The sequence below is a fragment of the Pelobates fuscus genome, chromosome 3 (genome assembly GCF_036172605.1).
Source record: "Pelobates fuscus isolate aPelFus1 chromosome 3, aPelFus1.pri, whole genome shotgun sequence".
In the NCBI taxonomy this organism is placed as follows: Eukaryota; Metazoa; Chordata; class Amphibia; order Anura; family Pelobatidae; genus Pelobates; species Pelobates fuscus.
In genome coordinates this window covers 235,764,232-235,786,504 of record NC_086319.1, presented here as the reverse complement: position 1 = coordinate 235,786,504, position 22,273 = coordinate 235,764,232, and the positions used below count along the sequence as shown (strand labels likewise).

Sequence of the window (22,273 nt, the reverse complement as noted above, 5' to 3'; positions counted from 1 at the left end):
TGCATGATGAGGCCAGAACCATCACATCGTGGAGGGTGTTAAAATTCTTAAAGGCATTTGAGCTGCTAGCTGTTTAGCTGTGTTGTGTCTTCAAGGGCATGACAAGGTAATGCTTGTTACACGAGTTTGTTGTCTGCTAAAATCTTTATAAAATTTTACAGACAAAAATCAATGTATATAAGTGTGTATAGTCTATCATTTTGTGTTTTTAAAGACATCTCCTCTGTATTCTACAGTCATCAGAACCACTGCAGCTTAATGTCACTGCAGCATTTTCACATTGCTGGCTACTTACAACTCTAGTGGCAATTACTCAGACAGACACAGACAGACTCAACTGCACAACATGCATGGTTAAATGTATCTCTATGAGGAGATGCTGGTTGGTGCAGTGGCAGTGCTGCTTTTTATTGCGCATATGCAGTAGCCTACCAATGCTTTCCTATGGGATTGGCTGAGATTGTCAAAATTTACCAGCTGTGGCCAGAACGTTGCAGTATGGGAGAAGATTTACGTAAAATTACCTTTAATCTCCAGAGAGAGGGTGCCTGGGACCTAATGCTGCACTATAGTATAAGGAATACATTTGTTTTCTGGACACTACAGTGTTCCTTTAAAAACGCTTTGACAACTTCTGCCGAATGCCCATCGCCACCTCCTCTTCAGACGCTTGTGAAAGCACCATTAGCTCCCTTGAGCTAAGGCCTGCAGAAGTGGATTATTGGCTGAGTGTCTGCTGAGCATTCTCAGCCAATGTACACAGCCCTACAAGGCTGGGCTTTTCTCAGTGCTGAGTTTTCATCTGAAGAAGCGATATTGGGCACCCAATGGACACCACGTAATTTGTCACCATAACAGAAGCAGTGGGTTGTAGTGGTTATGGTGTTTGGAGTGTTCCTATAATGCTAAAATCCACCAGCATATTGCAAACTTGTTTCCAGCTGCGGTACAGAGCACCTGTTATACAAGCTCTTTATTAGTGATGGTAAAGCTCCTGGGGTTTTCACATATTTGGTGAAGCTGTGATTTTTTTCTGGTACCAGTCTAGGAATTTGGGCAGAAATAGTTATTTTATATTTGGTTCTCTCTACTCGGTTATATTTGTACAGTTAACTCCTGTCTCCCCCGTTGTGCCTTTAAGAATAGGTGTGAAGCATAGAGGCAATAGTGAAGACGTGGATGCATTAGTGGTTTGATTGTAAACTAACCCAATGGATAACATAACCCAGTTATGATATTCATGGGATTAGTTTCCTTATTCTAACTTTTTTTCTGCTCACTAGTGCTATTCGTGACATCAGGCAAACTGAATGAGTTTGTTACACTCTGTATCACTGTTTTCCTTACATCATGTGAACTACAATATAATCACCTGCTCTAGGTTAAGGCCATGTTAATGGAAGGGACTCACCCTACCAACTTTACCTTCAGAAAATGTACCTTGCGTTTTTTGTCATATGGACTGCCTCTACTCTTCTTTCTATTGCTTCACCTTATATTGTTGTTCAGTATAGGGTTATAATTCCATTCATGTATGTTGTGGTGTGTGTATTATGCTTTTACATTACATTTTCTTTCAAACTGTTGTATATCTTCTACTGTTATATAAAAAAGTACCATGGTTTGAAGCAGTTGTCTTTATATATAAATGCAGCATTTTGTCATCACCATTTTGAACAGCAGTATTGTGTCACATAAAATGCTTTTCAGCTATGGCATTTGCATTGGCTCTTCTGAGTTCTCTATTCTAAATAATAAATTTACCTCACCGATGTATATTGCCTGGCCTCTTTGGGAAACAAGTGTGGAGGGAGGGATGCACGTTATCGTTGACTTGCTAATTTTCGCATCTTCAGTTACCAAGAGAAATGTCAAACATAGAGAGGACGTGCAGTGTGCTTAGGGGATTAGAGTTAGGGTACATAGTTATGTTAGTTGATATGCTTGACTTTTATGCTTGACTAACAGTTGCATTCAAGATTTTTATATGGAAAAACACTCTTTGTTTGCAGTGTGTCCTATAAAATAAAAATGCTTACCGTATAAGTCGCATGAAACTACATTAAAATTTACTATCAATTATTTAATTTACAATTAAATAACAATTTAATTTCCTACTTGCACTTGAGAAAGTGTTTTTGATTTTCACTGCCATCTAATTTGCATGGCAAATGCAGTATTAACAAAAGACATATAACTCATGCCATTCTGTGTTTAAAGGATGACTTGTATCTTGCACAAAGTTGGATAGATTATTCAAAGTATTTAATATTTTGGATACACTTTTAAAATTATTATTTTTTAAAATATTAAAATATATAAATATAGAATATAGAAAAAAAATCAATATATAAAACTAAGTTTACCCGAAAATATTAAATAATTTTAAAAGCAGGTTTGAATGCTTGGTATATGGACGTATACCCATACACATACTGACACAGATACACAAACTCCTTGACACACACATACACAGCCACACAAACAGATACACTTCCTTTCGTTGCTCCAGTACTCAAACAATGATCATCATCATTTGCCTGGCTTACCCTGTTGCCTGTGTTGGCCTGCCAGCAAGGTTTACAGAGTCTTTCACTTTCTTAATCTTGAAAAAAAAAAATTACCCTATAACAGGGTTAGGCAACCTTCAGCACTGCAGAGGTTGTAGACTACATCTCCCATAATGCTCTTACCGCCATAATGATGGCAAAATATCAGTGGGGATGTAGATCAGGAGTGCCAAATGTTGCCTATCCCTGTGCTTTAACATAGTTGAAACTGAGTGAAACAAAAGTCTTATTATCTTAAAATCTTACTATATCCTTCCTGAAAAAATCATTGATATGGTAATATGTGATAATAAAAGATAGATGAGGATTACCAGTTATTAGAGTGGCTGGAGTTAACACTACACCAAGAATGAAATGTCACAGAGAGTGGTCATATAACACGCCAATGTCAAAGGACTATAGAAGTACAGGAAATGGGCAGGAACATCAAGAACAAATAAAAGATAACAAATAAAAGCAAATATAAGATAATGAACACACTGTTAAGATCACAAGGAAAGCACAACAGCATAATGTGTCTGCGAGTGTGAGGGGTTTATATAGTTGTTTGCATAGATAGGCTGGTGTCATTCCTGCGTGCCCAGAACACACATATGCTTATTCACCGGAATGACGCAGGTACAACCATGATGTTGGTATCATGGCGCTTGTTTCAGAGTAAAAGAACGTCTAATGTCAAACTTGACGCCAGAATGACACATAGATTGGTATGTGATGCAGACAGCCACAAGTAACCTTACAATAATTAAATGAATATTTTATGTCATTTCAAACTGCCTGTCTTGCAGTTTTATATTTCAGTCTACCCAGAATAACTGGTTATATAAAGCCACATTTGTCACTTCTGCTGTTGGGATTGGCGAACAGAGATATTTTCTCTGCCATATACCAAGCTGATGGTACTTGCCTGCCATACATCCCTTTAAAACCTAGAATGTGTTCGCCTAATCGGGCTGCTAGAATGAGTAAACCCATTTAATTCTCAATAGTAAGGTGCACATGAAACCGTCACCAAGCAGCTGTAATTGCCTAAATTGGGGTGAGATGTATTTCATTTTTGTTCACATTTATTCCTGCTAAACATTTGCCTTGTATATAATTTTAGATTATTAGAGGATCAATTTACTCCATTAAAATAAAGTGTATGTGATGCTTTCTATATTGTGTCGGAATTTCATCTTGAAATGAAAAATCGTGCAATAAATAAAGGGGACGTAACTGCTTATAAACTATTTTTATTTTCAGTGTTCTTTCTGACGAAGGTGGTCGCTATTAAAACTATAGTGTCAGTAATACATGTTTGTATTCCTGACACTACAGTTTCTTTAAAATGTCTTGGTGTGCAGTATATGATTACAAAACAAAATGCTTTATTTCTCTCTTATATTACCGTAAGAGAAATGTAAAATGAATTAGGGGTGAAAATATGGAATGTGATGTTTGCTCTGAGGAGTCTGATCGCCAAACAGATACATTGTATTCCTCAAATGGTACATATATATATATATATATATATATATATATATATATATATATATAGTTTGTCATATTGCCTACATTTTTATCTAAAGTTGTTTTATTTATTTATTTTTACAATTACTTTGTCTGATTGTGGGAGACTCTAGGTTTTGGTTTTATTCATTAAACACCAAATCTTAGTAGGGTAATTATTATTTTTTTCCAAGTCAGCTATTTTTGCCTAAACTTTTTAGTTCAACATACCCCTTTAGTTTTTTTGTTTTGGTATTATTAATCTTCAAATGCAGAATGCAGATACAAAATAAATGTAAAAAGCTAAAACAAGGCTAATGTATTATTTATACTGTAATCCACTTAAAATGACTTGTTTTTCATATAACAAGGTTTGCCAGGTATAATTTATTATGCATAATGTAATGCTCTTAAGTGACTCATTTACTTTGTGAAATAAATTAGCGCTCTAGGTGAATTGTTATGGTGATTCGTGAGTACTGAGGATAATGAAAAAATGCTTAAAGGGACACTCTAGGCACCAAAACAACTTTAAATTAATGAAGCAGTTTGGTGTATAGATCATGTCTCTGCCGTTTTACTGCTCAATTCTCTGTCATTTATAAGGTTAAAATATTTTCAGAGTTATTTACTAAACTTGTAAATTTTAAATTCAATTCGAATTCACTTTAAGGCTAGTGTAGCCAAGCTGAGAGCATAGCTGCCCTAGAGCATTTTTCCACCTCAGCTATTTTGGCCTTAAATTTCAGTGTGAATTTTCACGTTAGTAAATAACACTTTTGTTTATGCCATGCCTCTCCTGGCTGATAATATAATAGAAAAAAATAACTAAATGATTACAGTAATAATAAATACAAAACAGCTTTCAATCATACATGGCACGAAGTGTCTTTTGTGAGAACATTACTTCTCTTCTGATTCTTATTTTATGTCCGTGTATGAAATTTCAATGCAGTCAGACTAACTAGGGACTACTTTGTCTTATGGTAAAGCCTCACACTGTTCTCTTTCCCACTGCATTCCAACCGGCGATGTCACCATTTGGGTTCTCTGCAATGTATGCAAAGAGCAATGTATGCAAATATCCCAAAAGTGACCAATCAGTTTTTAAGGTCTGTGCCCATTAATATTGGCAATGATGGGAATGCCTTGTTTTTATCACATTTTCTCCCATTCTAGTTTTCATATATTTTACCAAATACACAACTTAACTCAATAATTGCAGTATAACTTCTCAAATGAACTTAGCAATGATTGAAGTGCCTGTTTCTTTCTGGTACTATTTCTGTAATCAATAAACCAAATAGCGTGTATTCACCACCCCAAACTATTCAGTGCATTAAAAGTATAACCTTTGATCGTCCTCTATCCTTTTACAAGATTCTTCTCGAATCTCCAAATAAATACTTGCAAGTAAAAATATCTAAAGAAACAAACATAAAATAAATAGCATATAAAGCAATATATAGCCCTAATGTGGTGGAATATATACTGAACTCACAGCTATAGGAAATGCAGGCATGTCACCCCTTAAGGGTACATCCACTGAGTTATGCTACTCTTCATTTCAACTCCCACATAATGCATAGCATAGGGAAGGAGAGAACAAACACATAATAGGGTGAAGACAGATTGGACAAATCAATAGCAATGTTCCAAACACATTTTGTCCATTAATTAAACTTCTACAAGAGAAAAAAAAAGTAACCTAATACATCCCCCCACCAGTCCGTTTAAAAATGTCCAGTCTGCACTTGAAATCCTCTTTTAGCCAGAATTGTATCGTCCTGAACAATTTTGAGTATTTACATACTACTCCTCTCGTGTCATGCCACTGGCGTTCCACTTGTTGCAAAGCTTGCATTCCACGTTTTCGCAAGCTCCTATATACCTCAAAACCCTCAGTTTCAGACTGAAAATCAAAGGACAAAGCTCCCACATGCAAGTGAGGACTTAATACATTTTAATACATATTACAATCCTAGAACTGACTTAATACATTAATATTACTTGACTTAATATATTAACATTGGACATAAAGAGAATAAGAAAAAAAAATATGCCAATTAAATGCAGTGCTTCATGCAGCACAATATATAATTATACTCTACAAAAAGAGGAGGAGTCCATGAAAAAGTCAGTATAGAGTAATAAATATAGGTAAAGATTATAACATCAAAGCATTCTATTTTTCAGTTAAAATCACGATCTCTATTATCCAGTGTAACCTGTTCCATTCCAACACAGAAATATTCCCGTGTTGACCAAATACATTGCAATGCTCTCACACTGAGTGAGTCGTAACCTTCATTCTGATGCTGTTTTAAAGTTTTACTTAATGCTTTTTCATTTATTTTAACTCTTAACTATTTTTTTATGGAGAGTTTTCTCTGCGATAAAAAGGTATGGCAATGGGCACCAAGTTTGTGCCAAATTATGTCAACATCTTCATGGACTTCTGATAAAAAATATTAATTTGGAATAATAATCCATTTGGCGAACACTTGGTGTTCTGGTGTCTATACATGGACAACATGTTGGCCATCTGCCAGGGTCCATAAGCTCCCTTGAATTATTTTTGTTGCTACCTCAATGAGATTTGTTTTTCTCTGCAGTTTATCCCTGATTTCAGATTAAGGAATATTGATTTCTTAGATTGTAATGGAAAATTGTCAGAATAAAACCAAGATTTATTTCAAATCAACAAATGCTAATGGAATGTGCATAGTTTGCAGATTTCCTCCCAGTTAGACGTCTAATTTATTTAGTTCTCAGACAGGTGAATTATTTAAAATAAAGAATAGTATTAATTGCTTCTCAACTTATGTTGTTCATCTACTTACCTGTACATGTGGTAGACAATATATAGCAGAACGAACAGAAAACAGAAAATTATGTTTATGGACATCAGAAAGAAGGTTACGCACTCAGCAGCATTCTATTGCAATGAATGTGATCATTATTCGCCACAAGAATTTTCATGCGTTGGAATTGAACAGATTTCACTGGGTAATGGGGAAGGCGATTTGCTGAGTAAGGTTAGATAGAGTTGTTGTTGGATACATACATTGAAACAACCTATCCATATGGATTGAATGTCGATTTCAACATGGTTTGCTTTATATAAAATATAAAGTTTTTTATAGAATATTTTTAATTGTTATATTCTTAACATCTTTATATTACTCTGCCTTGGCTTGTTCATAGATGCCTCCTCTTTTTGTTCAGTTTAATTTTATCCAGTGCTGCATAAGGTTCTGCATTCAAGTGGTATCTTTATTTTTTATTTTCTTTATGTCCGATATTAATCTAATGTATTAAGTCAGTTTTGGAATTGTAAGATGTTTTATATACCCACTTGTGTGTGGGAGCCTTGTCCTTTGTTTTTTAGCTTGAAACGGAAGGTTTCTAGGTGTGTAGTAGCTTGAGAAAGCTTAGCAACAAGTGAAACGCAAGCACAGGGCGCACTTTTTTCTGGAACGCATGACATGAGAGGTGTTGAATGCAAATACGGGTAATTGGACAGGAGGATGCAAGATTGGGTTAAAGAAGATTTTGAGCGCAATCTGTACATTTAAAATAAGTTCAATGAATGAACTTAACACTTTGGGAATATTGGTATTAATTTGTCCTGGCTGTTTTAACTTTATAACTTGCAGGCTCTGTGGATACAGATTGCTGTGATCAGAAGTGGGAAGTGGTGATATGCCAGTTTGTCTTTTATGAAATACAATAATCTGTTAAAGTTTAATGTATTTTAATAGTTTTGCTCTATTATTTGATTGTTCTCTCCTTCCCTAATCTATGCATTATGTGGGAGTTGAACTAAAGAGAAGCATCGCTCAGTGAATGTACCCCAAAGGGGTAATAGATCTCCATTTCCGCTCGGTCTGTTGTAAGCATAATGGAGTCTGTTCCCTTTTCGGCATTTAACAGTTTAGAATTCATTATAGAAATACACATTCTGTATGTTGAATAGAAAGTATGGGTGCTCAGTGAAACTGTGGAAAGACCATTAATCACCAGATACTCTTTCCTGGTTGTGATACTGAATTCCTTTAGCTAAGGCACGTGATGCTAATCTACTATGGTAAAAAAGGCCTCACAACTATCCCAATTTCCGTGGGATAGTTAAGATTTTCAGGTCCTGTCCTGCCATCCCAACTTTGCATCCTGGTGTCCCACTTTTGGGTACACCAGGGAACTGTCCCCAAAAAGTATACCACAAACGCATCATTAGACAAGTTCGCACTGCACTCAGGGCTCTAGGGCCCTGCAAACAGTACTGAAACAGTACTCCCTGCATGTGTTGCCCTCAGTGGGTGGCTTACTTGAATGGCAGGCGGTCTGGCATGCATTTCCGCCAGCCTTATCTGCCAGTAATTTGGGCAGGTCCGCCGGCTTTCAGGGTGAGTTTGCCATTTGGGTGGAGTCGGTGACCTGTTTGCATCACTGGACCTCTCTCATGGCCTCCCTTCCGAAATCGGCATCCCAAGAAGTATATTAATAACACCAGGGTATATTAACAACACCTGCTTATTCTGAATGTGTATAAATCCACTGTTAGTTAATGACAGTGGTATTATATCTCTGACTACTGATATACATTCAGCAAAATCTGAAATTGTATTGGTCTACTTCCTTTTCATCATTTTTGTTTATAATCAACTTTACGTGTGTTATAGCTTAATATTCTTCTTTTTAGTAATTTGTGCTTTATTTTGAATTATTTTTTTTTATCCTGTTTGCGATTCATAGAAACCATGTTTGGAAAGAAACAAAATTAAAACATTTTATATTTAAAGGCATTTGCTATTGAAATACATGACCGATTATTCCTTAACAAAGACACCACAGGGGTATTTATTGAGAAATAGTTTTCAAGCTAGCACAATGTATAGATGGAATTATTTGCAGATTATACATTTCATTATCTTCAATTCCATTGCCAGCTTTGGGTAATTTTCATTCAGACATAAATAAGTGAACGTGTTTCCCATTAATCTGCCAATAGAGATACAAGCTGAGACCTACTATCCAGTGCTTGATAAATAACAGTATGTGTCTCACAGTAGGATCTCCTGCATCAAGAGCTGTTGAATGTGTGATTGCCATCTCCGCTTTGAAATCCATTAATTTTTAAAACCGCTAAATTTTCTAATGAATTAATAAAATAACTGTTTTCAGCAACAATCGTTTGTTTAAGTTTGAGAGGATGGGAAATTGAGGAAAGCCATGGTGAACAGAATAAGTGGTGACTGATTGATGAAATACAAGCCAGTTTCCATATCGCTCTGTGAAGCATTCTGATGGAAATGGATTTGGTAAAAGTGCAAAGCACGTTAACTCAGCACAATTTACAGCATTCTGTTCTTTAGTGTAATGGGTTATCCTGAGAGCACAAAGCTACTTTTTGTATTTGTTGGGCTTTTTTTGTTCTCGTAATGACTTCACCCTGTAAACAACTGTTACGACCAATGGGCAAAAGTTAAGTCTGCTTATGATTTAAAACTAGATTTCTGAACTCATCTGTTTAGAAATTAGGACCACATTAACCCTCTATGTTTTTTTAATTAAGTGAAATTAGTCTATACATTGAATGCCAAATATATAGAAGTGATTAATGAGTGAAATTAAAATAAATGCTTTATTACACAAAATTGATACTGTAAGATTTTTTTTATAGTACATATGGTATCCTATTACAACATTTCCATGCAGCAATTAATTGAATTAGCAAATTATACTTTACTAAAACTAAACTGGCAAAAAAACAACCAATTGTAGATGTTACCAGCATAATGCACAACAGTGAACTTTAGTGTAAACAAAAGAAAAGTGATAATTGTGAGCTGTTGCACTCACATCTGATGGAGCATAATCCACTAAAGCACCATTGTATATAATATTATTTTTTTCATGTTTTATTAAATAACAATATATATCTAAAAAGGGACACTATAGTCACCAGAACAACTACAGCTTATTGAATTTGTTTTGGTGAATAGAATCATTACCTTCAGGCCTTTTGCTGTAAACACTGTCTTTTCAGAGAAAATGCAGTGTTTACATTACAGCCTAGTGATAACTTCACTGGCCACTCCTCAGATGTCTGTTAGAAATCCTTCCTGGGTAATGGCTGCCTAAAATGCATCCAAACATTCAGTGTCACATCCCTCTGCATGCAGACACTGAACTTTCCTCATAGAGATTTATTGATTCAATCCATCTCTTTGAGGAGATGCTGATTGGCCAGGGCTGTATTTGAATTGTGCTGGCTCTGCCCCTATTCTGCCTCTTTGTCAGTCTCAGCCAATCCTATGGGGAAGCACTGTGATTGGATCAGACTACCACTTCTTCTCATGTCAGCAGGCAGTGGGCAGGTCTAAAGAAAACAGGCACAAAGCAAGCATCTCCAGACTTGAATACAAGTAAGATTTACTATATTTAGGGAGGCATGAGGGGACCAGGGTGGCTAGATGGTGGTTTTAACCCTATCGGGTCAGAAATACGTGTTTGTGTTCCTGACCCTATAATGCTCCTTTAACTAATACAGGGGAAGTTTACTAAATTATTGATCTGTCCACTTTCACATTGTTCGAGCTTTTCTGCTGGAACATTTATTTTTCTTTCCTGCTGTTTCATGTAGTTTTACTTTGTGAAACATTGCTGGATGTCCTCACGCTTTGCATGGTGACACGCAGTATCTTACATGCCTCAGATAAAAGCATGCTAGACTCTGCAACATCCCTTGTTACTGTAGTTATATCTTTTATAGTAATATTTGTGGGGGCAGCTGCTGCTTTACAATGTCGGAAAGCTCAAACATAGTAGCCAACCACCAATGTAGGTTGGTGTGAGAGCATATGCCACTGTTAGTGTAAACCATAATATCCCCCTGGCATACCAGTTCAGATAACCCCTTATTCAGAGGATAAGGCATCTTTGTTGCAGCTCAAAGGAAGTAAAAGACTGAGTCAGACAATTAAACTGTATATTTGTATATGTAGAACCTTGTTATCCACCTCATTCTCTTCACATTTCCTTCGGGAGCTCTTTATGATCTGTCTACCATATTCCATGGTGATCGTACAGAAAGAGATTTAATATACCCTTTGGTCACTAAAGGGGAATCAGTGTCAGTCTTAATGTTGTTGAACAATGTCAAGTGGTTGTAATTTTATATTTCATTTTATTGCTACTGATTCATCAAGTGACTCCGGTGCCCTTTTGGGCTATGCAGCAGCCTCCAAAAATGATGGCCATTTGTCATCCCTGCTTTTCTTCCCATTCATAACATAAGTGTTAATATTCTTTAATTCATAAATACATTACATTTTTTTATATTGTACTATGAAAATTGCAAGCAAGTGCATTGATCAAAATATGTAGGGCACTCAAATATCTTCCATCTCTTCTATTATAGCTGCCACCTTACGTACCCATGCTCTAGATCCCACAATGTTAAGTACGGTATCTCACTGTGGCCATGTGATAAGTTCTGTAACATTCTGTGTGTAGCATTGTCGGAATGGGTGTGTGCACTTTCAGGAACATATTTGCAGTTTGTGTGTCAAAGCTACGTAGGCCTGAATTTTATAAGCTTTCCAAATTATTCTGTACTGTTAAAAAACCTTACAGGTGATTTACCTGCAAAAATTCCCGTAGACTTTAATGGTGACTTTTGTAGCTAAATCATTTGGAAAGTTTTTCTAAATGATTAGTGATTAAAAGTCTAAAATTAAAATCTAGAAACATGCTATTAAAACTTGTAAACGCCATCCTTTAACCCCTTACAACCGGAGGGCGTACTATTACGCCCTATTCTAAACGGCTCTAAACGCCGCAGGGCGTAATAGTACACACTCTGTTTTTTTTTTTACTTACCCGGTCGCCAGCGATCCCACGCCGGCGATCCCACGCCGGCGATCGCGGTTGGGGGGACTCCCAGGGAGTCCCCCCGCGGCAGATCCGTCCTCCTGCAGCCCCCCCCCCCCCCGGCCATGTGAGAGTGAGGTCCTTGCGAGGACCTCATAATCACATGGCCGGGTTAGCTGCCTTTCTCATTGCCAGCAGGGGGACTGCCTTTAATGACAGTTAGTCCCACTGCTGGCTGGAAATAAAATAAAATAAAATAAAAATAAGTGTAAAAAAAATAATAATATACTTAGACCATATATATATATATATACATAAACATACACTGTCTAGGTGTATTTTACTATTAATATATATACATATTTATATATATATATATTAATATCAAATTACACGTAGACTGATACTGATTAAATATATATATAATTATTGTTATATATATATATTTATATATAATATAAAAAAAAATGTTAAAACGTAAAAAAATAAAATAAAAAAAAATTAAAAATAAATAATTAAAAATATATAGATGTGTGTTATTTCATTCTAACTGTATTGTGATAAAAATATTTTAAAAAATTATATATATATACACATAAATATACACATACGTATATATATATACATATATTAATTCTACATATATGTTTATGTAATATTTTTACATAATTAGATATCTTAATTAATTACAATTAGCGGGACCTGCCTGACAACCCATGCCGAAAGTATAGAGAATTTCATTTGCTAGCACTGTATTTAACCCTATAACTTTCCAAGACACCATAAAACCTGTACATGGGGTACTGTTTTACTCGGGAGACTTCGCTGAACACAAATATTAGTTTTTCAAAACAGTAAAATGTATTACAACGATGATATCGCCAGTAAAAGTGAAGTTTTTTGCATTTTTCACGCACAAACAGCACTTACACGGACGATATTATTGCTGTGATGCTTTTTACTGTTTTGAAACACAAATATTAGTGTTCAGAGAAGTCTCCCAAGTACAACAGTACCCCTAATGTACAGGTTTTATGGTGTTTTCTAAAGTTACAGTGTCAAATATAAGGCTTGTGTTTCATTTTTTTCACATTAAAATTCACCAGATTGGTTACGTTGCCTTTGAGACCCTATGGTAGCCCAAGAATGAAAATTACCCCTATGATGGCATACCATTTTCAGTTGGCGTTTTTTGCATTTTTCACACACAAACAAATACTAATGCTAACTTTGGCCAGTGTTTGTGACCAAATGGCTACTAAAAAAGACTGGACATACCCCATTTGCAATACCTTGGGTTGTCTACTATTGCAAATGGTATGCCATTATGGGTGTACATTTCATTCCTGGGCTACTATACAGTCTCAAAGGCAACGTAACCAATCTGGCGAATTTCAATTTCAAATGTAACATGATATATTTGACCCTGTAACTTCCCAAAACACCCTAAAACCTGTACAAAGGGGGTACTGTTTTACACGTGAGACTTTGCTGAATACAAATATGTGTATTTTATTGCAGTAAAAGCAAACAGTATTATGACATTAACAGTTAAAATGTCATGTAGAACTAAAAAAAATCAACATTTCTTATTTTCTCCCATTTTTTTCATATTAAATTATGTTTCATAGCTAAATATTTGATGTTAAATGAAAGCCCTGTTTCCCCTGAATAAAATGATATATAATAAGGGGGGGTGCATTTAATATGAAAGAGGTGAATTACGGTTGGACAGACATATAGCGCAAATGCCAGGTTTTGTTTACGTTTTGTTTTGTTCACAACGTGTACATTTGGCTCAGTCCTTAAGGGGTTAAGTAAGCATGCCAAGTATCCATTTACTGCCAGTCAACTTCAATTACCAATACAAAGACATACTATATAATTTTAAAAAACATGTTCAATACTTATGTTCAATAAGTCCACTGACTGATGGGCACTGGCCACTTGTTGTTTTTCTTGTATGTATGTTTTGTTTCTTTCAATACAAGCACACCAGATTGTTCCATCAAACAGTAAACAGATCAATGATGCATAATAATTTCTGGGCAGTAGCACAGACATCTTGTATTGTGATGACTGGGAGACAGTAGCAGATAATTTGTGAGATGTTTGGTGTCCTGGAGACTTAATAGAATAATTAACCAATTGTTATTTTGTATGTTACTTTAGATCTTACAAACCCAAAGACAACCGACATTCAAAAAAAATTTCAATGCATAGAATTTTTATTTTTTTATTTTTTAATTCTTTATTTTGTCATGCAGGTGGTTACAGGATATCAACATACGCCACAACAGTGATTCAAGAGTGACAAAGATTAGACAGTGGCATGAGAATTTGCACTTTTATATATACATCTGTATAACTCAAGTTTGGCCGAACGGTGTGCATGTTAAAGTAGATAAGATAGAATAAATGATGCTCAACAACGTTAGATTGTTTAGGGCAGTGTGGTTGTGATTTGGTAGCTTGTGTTATGGTATACCAGAAGTTGGTCTGTGTGTGGTGCTTGGACATAGTGTGCTGTGCATATATAGGCTGAAAGGTACTATAGAATGAAAACATTGTTAAATCTTGCCTAACGTTCAAGGTAGCATTACTCCTTAGTCTAAACATGAGTATTAACTGCTTTGCCAAAGTTAACTGTTCGTGGAACCATCAGGAACGGGTTTCATCAGTGTTAGTATTATTACCACCAGTCAATGAGGACATATGAGCATAGTCTATTCGGGGCTTGTATTATGCTTCAGGGTCTGGGTATTTAGCCGGGTTGTGTGCTTGAAACAGTCCAGGTTATAATCACCCTTGTGTAGCAGTGTGGTAGGCACTTCAGCCTATGCCCAATGCTGGTAGTACCCTTGGGCTGTTGCTATTAGTACTTCATAGCGGTCACAGAACCCGGCAACTCCTCTTCGGGGGTCAGTTCCAGGGCGTCTCTTCGTGGCGTGCGGCCTCACATTCGCTTGTGTTGCAGCATTGGTTGGGGAGAGGCGCTTGGTGCTGTGCTGGTACCAGGGATTAAGGTCACGTGCTTTAGTATTGTGTGTAGCTGGATTTGAGGCGCCAGGTCCCGCCTCGAGGCCCTCCGGTATCTATTTTGCCTGACGGCCATCTTGGATGCTCGGGGTACCTGTTTGTAGTACCTGCGTCGCCCTGCTGGTCGTACCCATGAGGCCACCATCCGGTCAGCTTGGCGGTGAGTCGCTCCACGATTTTGCAGTACTTCCCTGAGGCCAGCGCAGATCCGGTCAAATATTGCCATAGGGGATGTGTGCGCCCTGGAGTGGGTGCTCCACTTTCTCAACTCAGGTTGGGCAACCATTTTGGCTGTATCTCGTGGGTCTGTTGCCCCGCTATATCTCGTGGCTGGTAAGTTCTTGTTCCATGCTGGTCCATGTGTCCAGTGGAGACCCGGGATGTCCCCCACTAGTCCAGGGGGGGGGGGGTAGGCTCATGTAAAGTCGCTTGTGGGCTCTTGCGCCGAGGAGAGCGGACGTCTCTCCTCTGTTTCAGGTCCAGTAGGCCGCATTTGGGTCTCAGCTTTCCCGGCGCCGACAAGCACCGAGGTGGTGTCGTTGTACTCAGCGGGTCACCCCCGACGTGGGTGGTGCACCATCCAGTGATTGTGGGCTTGGTAGCCACCGCTTTTGCCCCGGATTCCGCCCGCCGGGTCGGAGCTCGTGGCAGGTGCGTCAGCACGGCTCGGTGGTCAAACTCCGCCCCCCTTCAATGCATATAATTGTATATATTGTGTATGTCTTTGTCATGCCTAGTTCTAAATAGATAGTCTGGTAGCTTATATGCATCAGTGTAACATCTTTTTTGTGAGCCTTTTAAAATTAAAAGCTTGAAAGACATTTTAATTGCTCTCAGCCTGCCATGCCCTTGCTGCTTACCTGGTTCTCTCTTGCCGCATCTCTCCTTGCACATGCCGGGTTCCTGAAAGGTCGGCTCGGCGAATCCTTCTCAACAGCTCCCTGTGTGGTGCTCTTTTGACCGCCAGGAGCACACATAAAATGTCTAAACAGATCCCGCAACTTTCTAAACCAACCGAAATGCAGAGCCCCTCAGGCTGTGGGAAGTGAGCGCCAATTCTCCTTGCAGTCCTCAAGGATTGTTGGAGGAGTGTCATGACATGGTGTGTGTGCCACTACTTCCTATATATTTGCTAGTCACCCTTTGCTCAGTTGTACTGTGCTCCCTTAAGTGCTACACCAGTGTTCCTGCTAGATCCCTTTGATGCCTGACTTTTCTGCTCGTTTACACGTTTATGAATCTGTGCTGCCTAGTCCGACCTTTCTGCTATTCTGACCTTGCCTTTGCCTTATCCCTATTGGTACCTCATTTCAGTTTACTAAGTAATTATTAATTACCACTCCTGCTGCTTTATATCCTGACACATACTCCAAACAAAACAAACCTGCCGTAAACTGCTATAAAATAAGAAGAACTAATAATGATAACTTAAAGAAATTTCTAAAGTACATATTAAGGCATACTGATTGGCAATTGGTTTATCACAAAATACCTAGCAATTTTTTCCCATCAGTTGACTCATGTTTTAGTTTTAGGACTGTAGAAACCTTTATCTATAAATGCTGCATACAAGTAAAAAGTGAGCAACGTTCTAATATCCATCAACCTGTTTTATTTTCTTTTACAGGGGAGCTTTCTCAGAAGTAGTATTGGCTGAAGAGAAATCAACTGGGAAGCTATTTGCAGTGAAATGCATCCCGAAGAAAGCGTTAAAAGGGAAAGAGAGCAGCATAGAGAATGAAATTGCTGTACTACGAAAGTAAGCGCTCGGTACAACCGTTGTCACATTCCGTAATGACATATGCTATCTGTACACAGTGTGATCAATGCACTCATTGATTTTACTTGCTATATTGCCTTGTTATTGCAATCATAATATGGTTTTGGTACTAGGTTTAAAAACAGAAACATATGTCCCTTTGCTGTGACTATGGAAAAACAGATTTACAAAAGTCTTCAAATCAAGATGGCAAACTTTGGAAGCATTTGCCTTAAATATAGAAGATTCTGAGTTATTCACTAAATCACATGGAAGAGAGTTTTCCCACAAAGGCAGTTTTTATTGATAAACAAAGTACATCAATGTTTCGGTTCGTGTATAGATAAAAGGCTTGATAAAGGCTTTATATAGCAGCCAAAACACTGCTTTACCTTATTCACCAATAAAGACTGCCTTTGTGGGAAACTACTTAGTGTGCCTAGGTTCTCTTCCCTATCTAACTCCCAGGGATTTGCCCCACTTCCTGAAGCACCCTTGTACAGATACCCACAACCCGGGACGTGTGCACTCCCAATTGGTTTTTATTCATTTTAGTGACTAATCCTGATAGTAAATTAGCCCACCCAACCATTTAAACACTAATTAATAAAATATTGTTCAATTCAGATCTTACTGTCAAAGTGAAGTGTTTCAATTGACAAGCATCTCTTTAATGGAACTACATTGATGCGAATTAAAATTGGAAAAATTGCTGCTAGGTCTAGGGAGTAATTAGTGTTAGGAAGGGTTTAGGGCTGACTTATAGTTAGAGTTGACTTAGAGTTAGAAGTGACTAGGGTGAGATGTATTTAGAGTTAGATGTATGGAGGATGTAGGGTTATAGAAGGTTAATCCTAACTGTGCTATTTTCAGACTAGGAGTGGCAAGAGGTACAGCCCACGGTATTTCTAGTGTCCATAAGGGTTTTGGGTTTTACCACTGTACCTTCATGCTTTAAGGACGGGAGGGTACTGCTGTGCTCTGTGCTGCAAAAAAATTAAATTTTTGTATGCAGTGCTTCAATGAAGCCATAACTATTATAGAATGATTTGATGTGTTGAAGTTAATATTTAGTATTTCATTTTCCAAAGTATTTTCCAGCATTTAATAATTTAGAAAGCATTTTAAAATCGAGACCATCCACTCCCCCACTCCCCACCCTTTTTTATTTTTTTATTTTCTATCTATTTCTTTCTATTCTTTTTTTGTCGTCTTCCACACTTTTATCCCCTCCTCGTCTTCTTCCGTTTGGTTTCTATCTCTTCAGAATTACCTTCCCTCTTTTGCATGCATTTCTTTACTATGAGAAGGTCTGTTGGTTTGCAACCCGAGGTGGAAACAGCAAGTTTAACCACTGTGGACAGGGCTGGGCATGTTGGTCAGCTCTCAGGCAGACACGGCAATACTGAGGCCCTTAGATGTTAGTCCATTTCGGGGGACACTAGCGTGACGTTATGTTCATTGGAGCTAGGATGAACTGTATTCAATTGCAAGAGGTATTAGGCCTTCATTAGGTCGATATTCCATTCTGGGGAGGTTTTTTTATCAAGTTGTCTGGGCCGACTGCTCCAATATCTTTGTGGGCATGTACTCTGAGTCGGGGGTCTTGGTATAAGTTAATTTCCTGCCCCTATCTTCTCTGTTGTATGCCGCACCTGTGTTTTAATGGCAGTGGGCGATATTGATTGAAAGCTGCATGAATGTGCGATTTTGGGTATGCGCTACAACTCTGTTCAACTGTTGATCTGTAGCACTAGTATGGAATAGACATGTCTGACTGTGTCTTTACTCTTCCTTTCTATGTAAAATTGTCATATACACCTGTAAACTCAATACAAATTTACAAAAAACAAAACATTATTAATACATTTGTGTTTATAAAATATGAATAAAACCACAACACTGTATTTACTTCTGGACCTGAGTGCCTCCATCTTGGATCACCTTCAATTATTGCTGCAAGGTCTACAGTAAGCATATTGTTGTGGGTAGTTTCCTGAGGGATGATAAATATGATGTGCCCGTTTATAAAAAGTTAAGGTGTTTGGTGTGTTCCTCTGATTGGCTTCTCCAAAATGGTGTCTGCTTTGCCCTATCCCAATCATTAAATGTGTTTGTTTTCCTATTACCCCAGGGTAAACACCCCTTCAGTTTCATGCATTGACGTTTTACTTGTGGGATTTTGGCCACATACATTTAAAAGTGGTTTAAAAATGTCATTGGCGATGCCCATAAAAGGTACCCCTGCTCCTTAAAGGAGTTGTCGGTCTGGTCATGTTGGTCAAATAAATGCTGAGCATCTAATGTACTTAAAAAATTAAGACAGCAGAATAAAACTCTAAGATAGGGACTGTCCTACTGAAATATGAATAATGAATATCTAGGTACTAGGTTTTAAAATCCTTTGTACCTGATTTTCTTCCTCCAAAAGTTACTCAATAAAAAAGAATCCCTTCCAGGCTGTCCCATTTTATCATGTGTGAAATTTCACATTGCAATAATGCTTTCATACAATTTCATGTGTTTTAAACAAGATCCTATCTTAAAAATAGTTTAGATGTTTTTCAATATTCTGAAAAATATCAAATGGAAAGAATGTCCAACTTGAGGAAAGTGACATTACGTCATTAACAACAACATGTGATACGAATTGTAAGGCTTTGAGAAGAGAGCCTTATTGGTAAACCAGTGACAACTTATGTTAGTGACCACTGCATTTATTTTTTACAATTATTATTTCTGGTATTACAGGATTTTCATTTACAAGTTAGGGGGGAAAGTTATTGTAAGTAGGTTTACCTCCAGCTGTGCACATCTGTTTGTGGTTATTTTTTCCAACTGGGGGCGAGCATGAATGTTAATCTGCTGTTGTTATGCTGTGCAGTTTTATGTGAAATCTTTTGACATTTTGAAACCTGCAAGAGAAACCATTGAGGTGAATGTCATTTTGATATGCTAATAAGAATAAAAAAACTACCCCTTTCCAGAAACCTTAATAACCTCCTGATGTTTTATTTAATGGAACAACAAACTGAACAAAGTATTTCAAAGTGCAAATTGTAGAATAAAATATTAACTCAAAACAGAACTACACAGATTGAAATCATATTTCTATTATTTAAAAAAAAAAAAAAGGCAATACAATTTTATTAGCCATAAGAGAGAGGCCATGACAAAATTATCTTGAAAAAAAATTATGTGAACAGCAAAATATTTCATTGCTGGTCAGCCCTCCCTACATCCTCAATCAATGATGCCATGATAGGCAATAGCCACCAAAATGTTGTGGGACAGGCACTTGAAGATCCCATTTAGTCTCATATCCCTTACAGGCATTTCCATAGAGTACTTATCCAGTGACACAACTCTTCCAATAGCTGTGGAGAACACATGGGAGCATCCATGGAAACCATTCCAAGACTAAAATAATGGTTTATTTTCCCCAAACAAGTACATCACAAGCTATGGCAATATTATCTGTATAGTGGGTGAGAAGATATACAGCAAAGAAAAAGGAAAAATGGAGACACCAATGACAATATAAACAAATGTATAACTTAGACATAGACTGCTAGTATCTAAATATTAGGAAGTTTCCTATCGTAAAACATTGAGCTCCATTAACAAGACGTCATCTCAATGATGTGGTCTGGGTGCCATGTACCTCGTTTTTAACCGTTGTTGAAAACATTGCCATTCTACAGGAATAGCAATTACTTTGCAGGGTTAACTTTTCTTAGTGGCTGTCAATATGACATCCTATAGATGCCCTTGCATAAAATAGTAGAGTAAACCTCAGAGAGACCATCCGACAAATGCACTAACCTCCCAGTGCTATCCTATAGGAAAGCACTGTATTAGCTGAGATTATCAACATTGATCATCTCAGCCAAAGAGGTGGAGCTACATGGATGAAACCCGCACAGCCAGGGCTGAAGTAGCAAGTAAATCACCAATTAATGCTGGCAGCACTGGCCAGTGACCTAAACGGTCACGAGGGCATTGTGGCATTAGGAATACATATGTGTATTCTTAACGCTGCAGTGTTCCTTTAAAGACACCCAGTTTTGTGGTAGAAAATACAAATTCTAAATGTCTTAAATCTTGGTATATGTATAACTTTTAGAATGTGTGTCATAGCACTAATATATACCTTGGCAGTGCAATACATTCCTTTATCATATGATAAAATAACCAATTTTAACCAACTCACTTACATGTAACTAACTGAAAATCTCTAACTTTAATGTAGCTAATTGCAATGCCTTGACAGGTCTATTCTTAGTTACTTTGGAGCCAAACTGCCTCGATTTAATATTGTTGGATAGGATTTTCAAATGATTTCATATTTTTGGTAAAATTTTTAAAATTATGTAATATTACAATATATATATTTATAAATTGATTTTTTTTTCTATGATATATATTTTGATATTTTAATATTTTGGAAAAAATATTTTAAAAGTGTATCCATATATATTAGGTTACAACATATCAGCAAGTACAAGTTGATACAACATGCTAATCTTAATAATTGCTGGACTGCTATATGATACTAGTCCATGGTTAACACTGAACCCTCTTAATCATCTCTATTCCTAGATCAGGGATAGCTAACCTTCAGCACTCCAGATTAGACATGTGCAATTCGTTTCGGTCCGAATGTGAATTCGGCCGAATTACGGGCAATTCGGGCATTCGGGTACTTCCGAATTGCCGAAGTGCCGAATTGCCGAGGTCCCGAAGTTCAGAAATTACCGAATTTCCGAAGTGTCGAAGTGCCGAAGTTCAGAAGTGCTGAAGTGCCGAAGTTCCGAAGTTGCCGAAGTTCCGAAGTGTCAAATTGCAGAAGTGCCGAAGTTCCGAAGCACAGTATTGCCTAAGTACTAATATACTTACCTAGTGAAAGAAGAAGAATGTTACATTGTATACAATTTTAAATAATAAGTATACAAACATAGCCAGGATTCCGCTGTTACTTAATACACCAATCAGAGTGTTATGAGTCAAATTACACAGCGTGGGAAAATTCCAAAGAACTTTCCCACGCTGTGTAAAATGACACAGAGCACTCTGATTGGTGGATTTCAAACCAACCAATCAGAGTGCTGTGACAGGTAAATGTAGAGACTTACCTGTTAGTCTCTTCAATTACCTGTCAGAGCACTCTGATTGGATGGCTTAAACCCACCAATCATAGTGCTCTGAGCCTAATTGCAGGGCGGGGCAACGCTTTATAAGCCTTCCCCTGCCCTGCAGAGCTCAGACTGCGGGAAGCCCTCCATGGGTGAAGATGGATTATTTTTTTTGCGCTCGTTTTTTTTTTTTTTTATTGCGTCGGTTATTATGGTTTTTTATTTGGCCTTTTTCGGGGCTAAAAAAAGAAGATTTTAGAAGAAAGAAAACATCGAATGGCAAGTTTTTTTTTTTTTTACAGGGACTTTAAAGGTCCATGTAAAACTTCCCTGAAGGGAAGTTAAAGGTCCCCTCCTCATTATTTTTAGGGTGAGGGGGGTAGGTAGGGAAATCTTTTTTT

The 22,273-nt window shown here is 37.3% G+C and overlaps 1 protein-coding gene across 1 annotated transcript in view; it reads left to right on the top strand.

Annotated features, from left to right (window-relative positions):
• CAMK1D (calcium/calmodulin dependent protein kinase ID) overlaps nucleotides 1-22,273 on the top strand; it is a 294,879-nt gene that overhangs the window by 125,683 nt on the left and 146,923 nt on the right. The window contains exon 2 of the mRNA XM_063448220.1: nucleotides 16,606-16,737. Coding sequence (XP_063304290.1) covers nucleotides 16,606-16,737 — 132 coding nt within the window. The remainder of the gene's footprint in view (nucleotides 1-16,605; nucleotides 16,738-22,273) is intronic.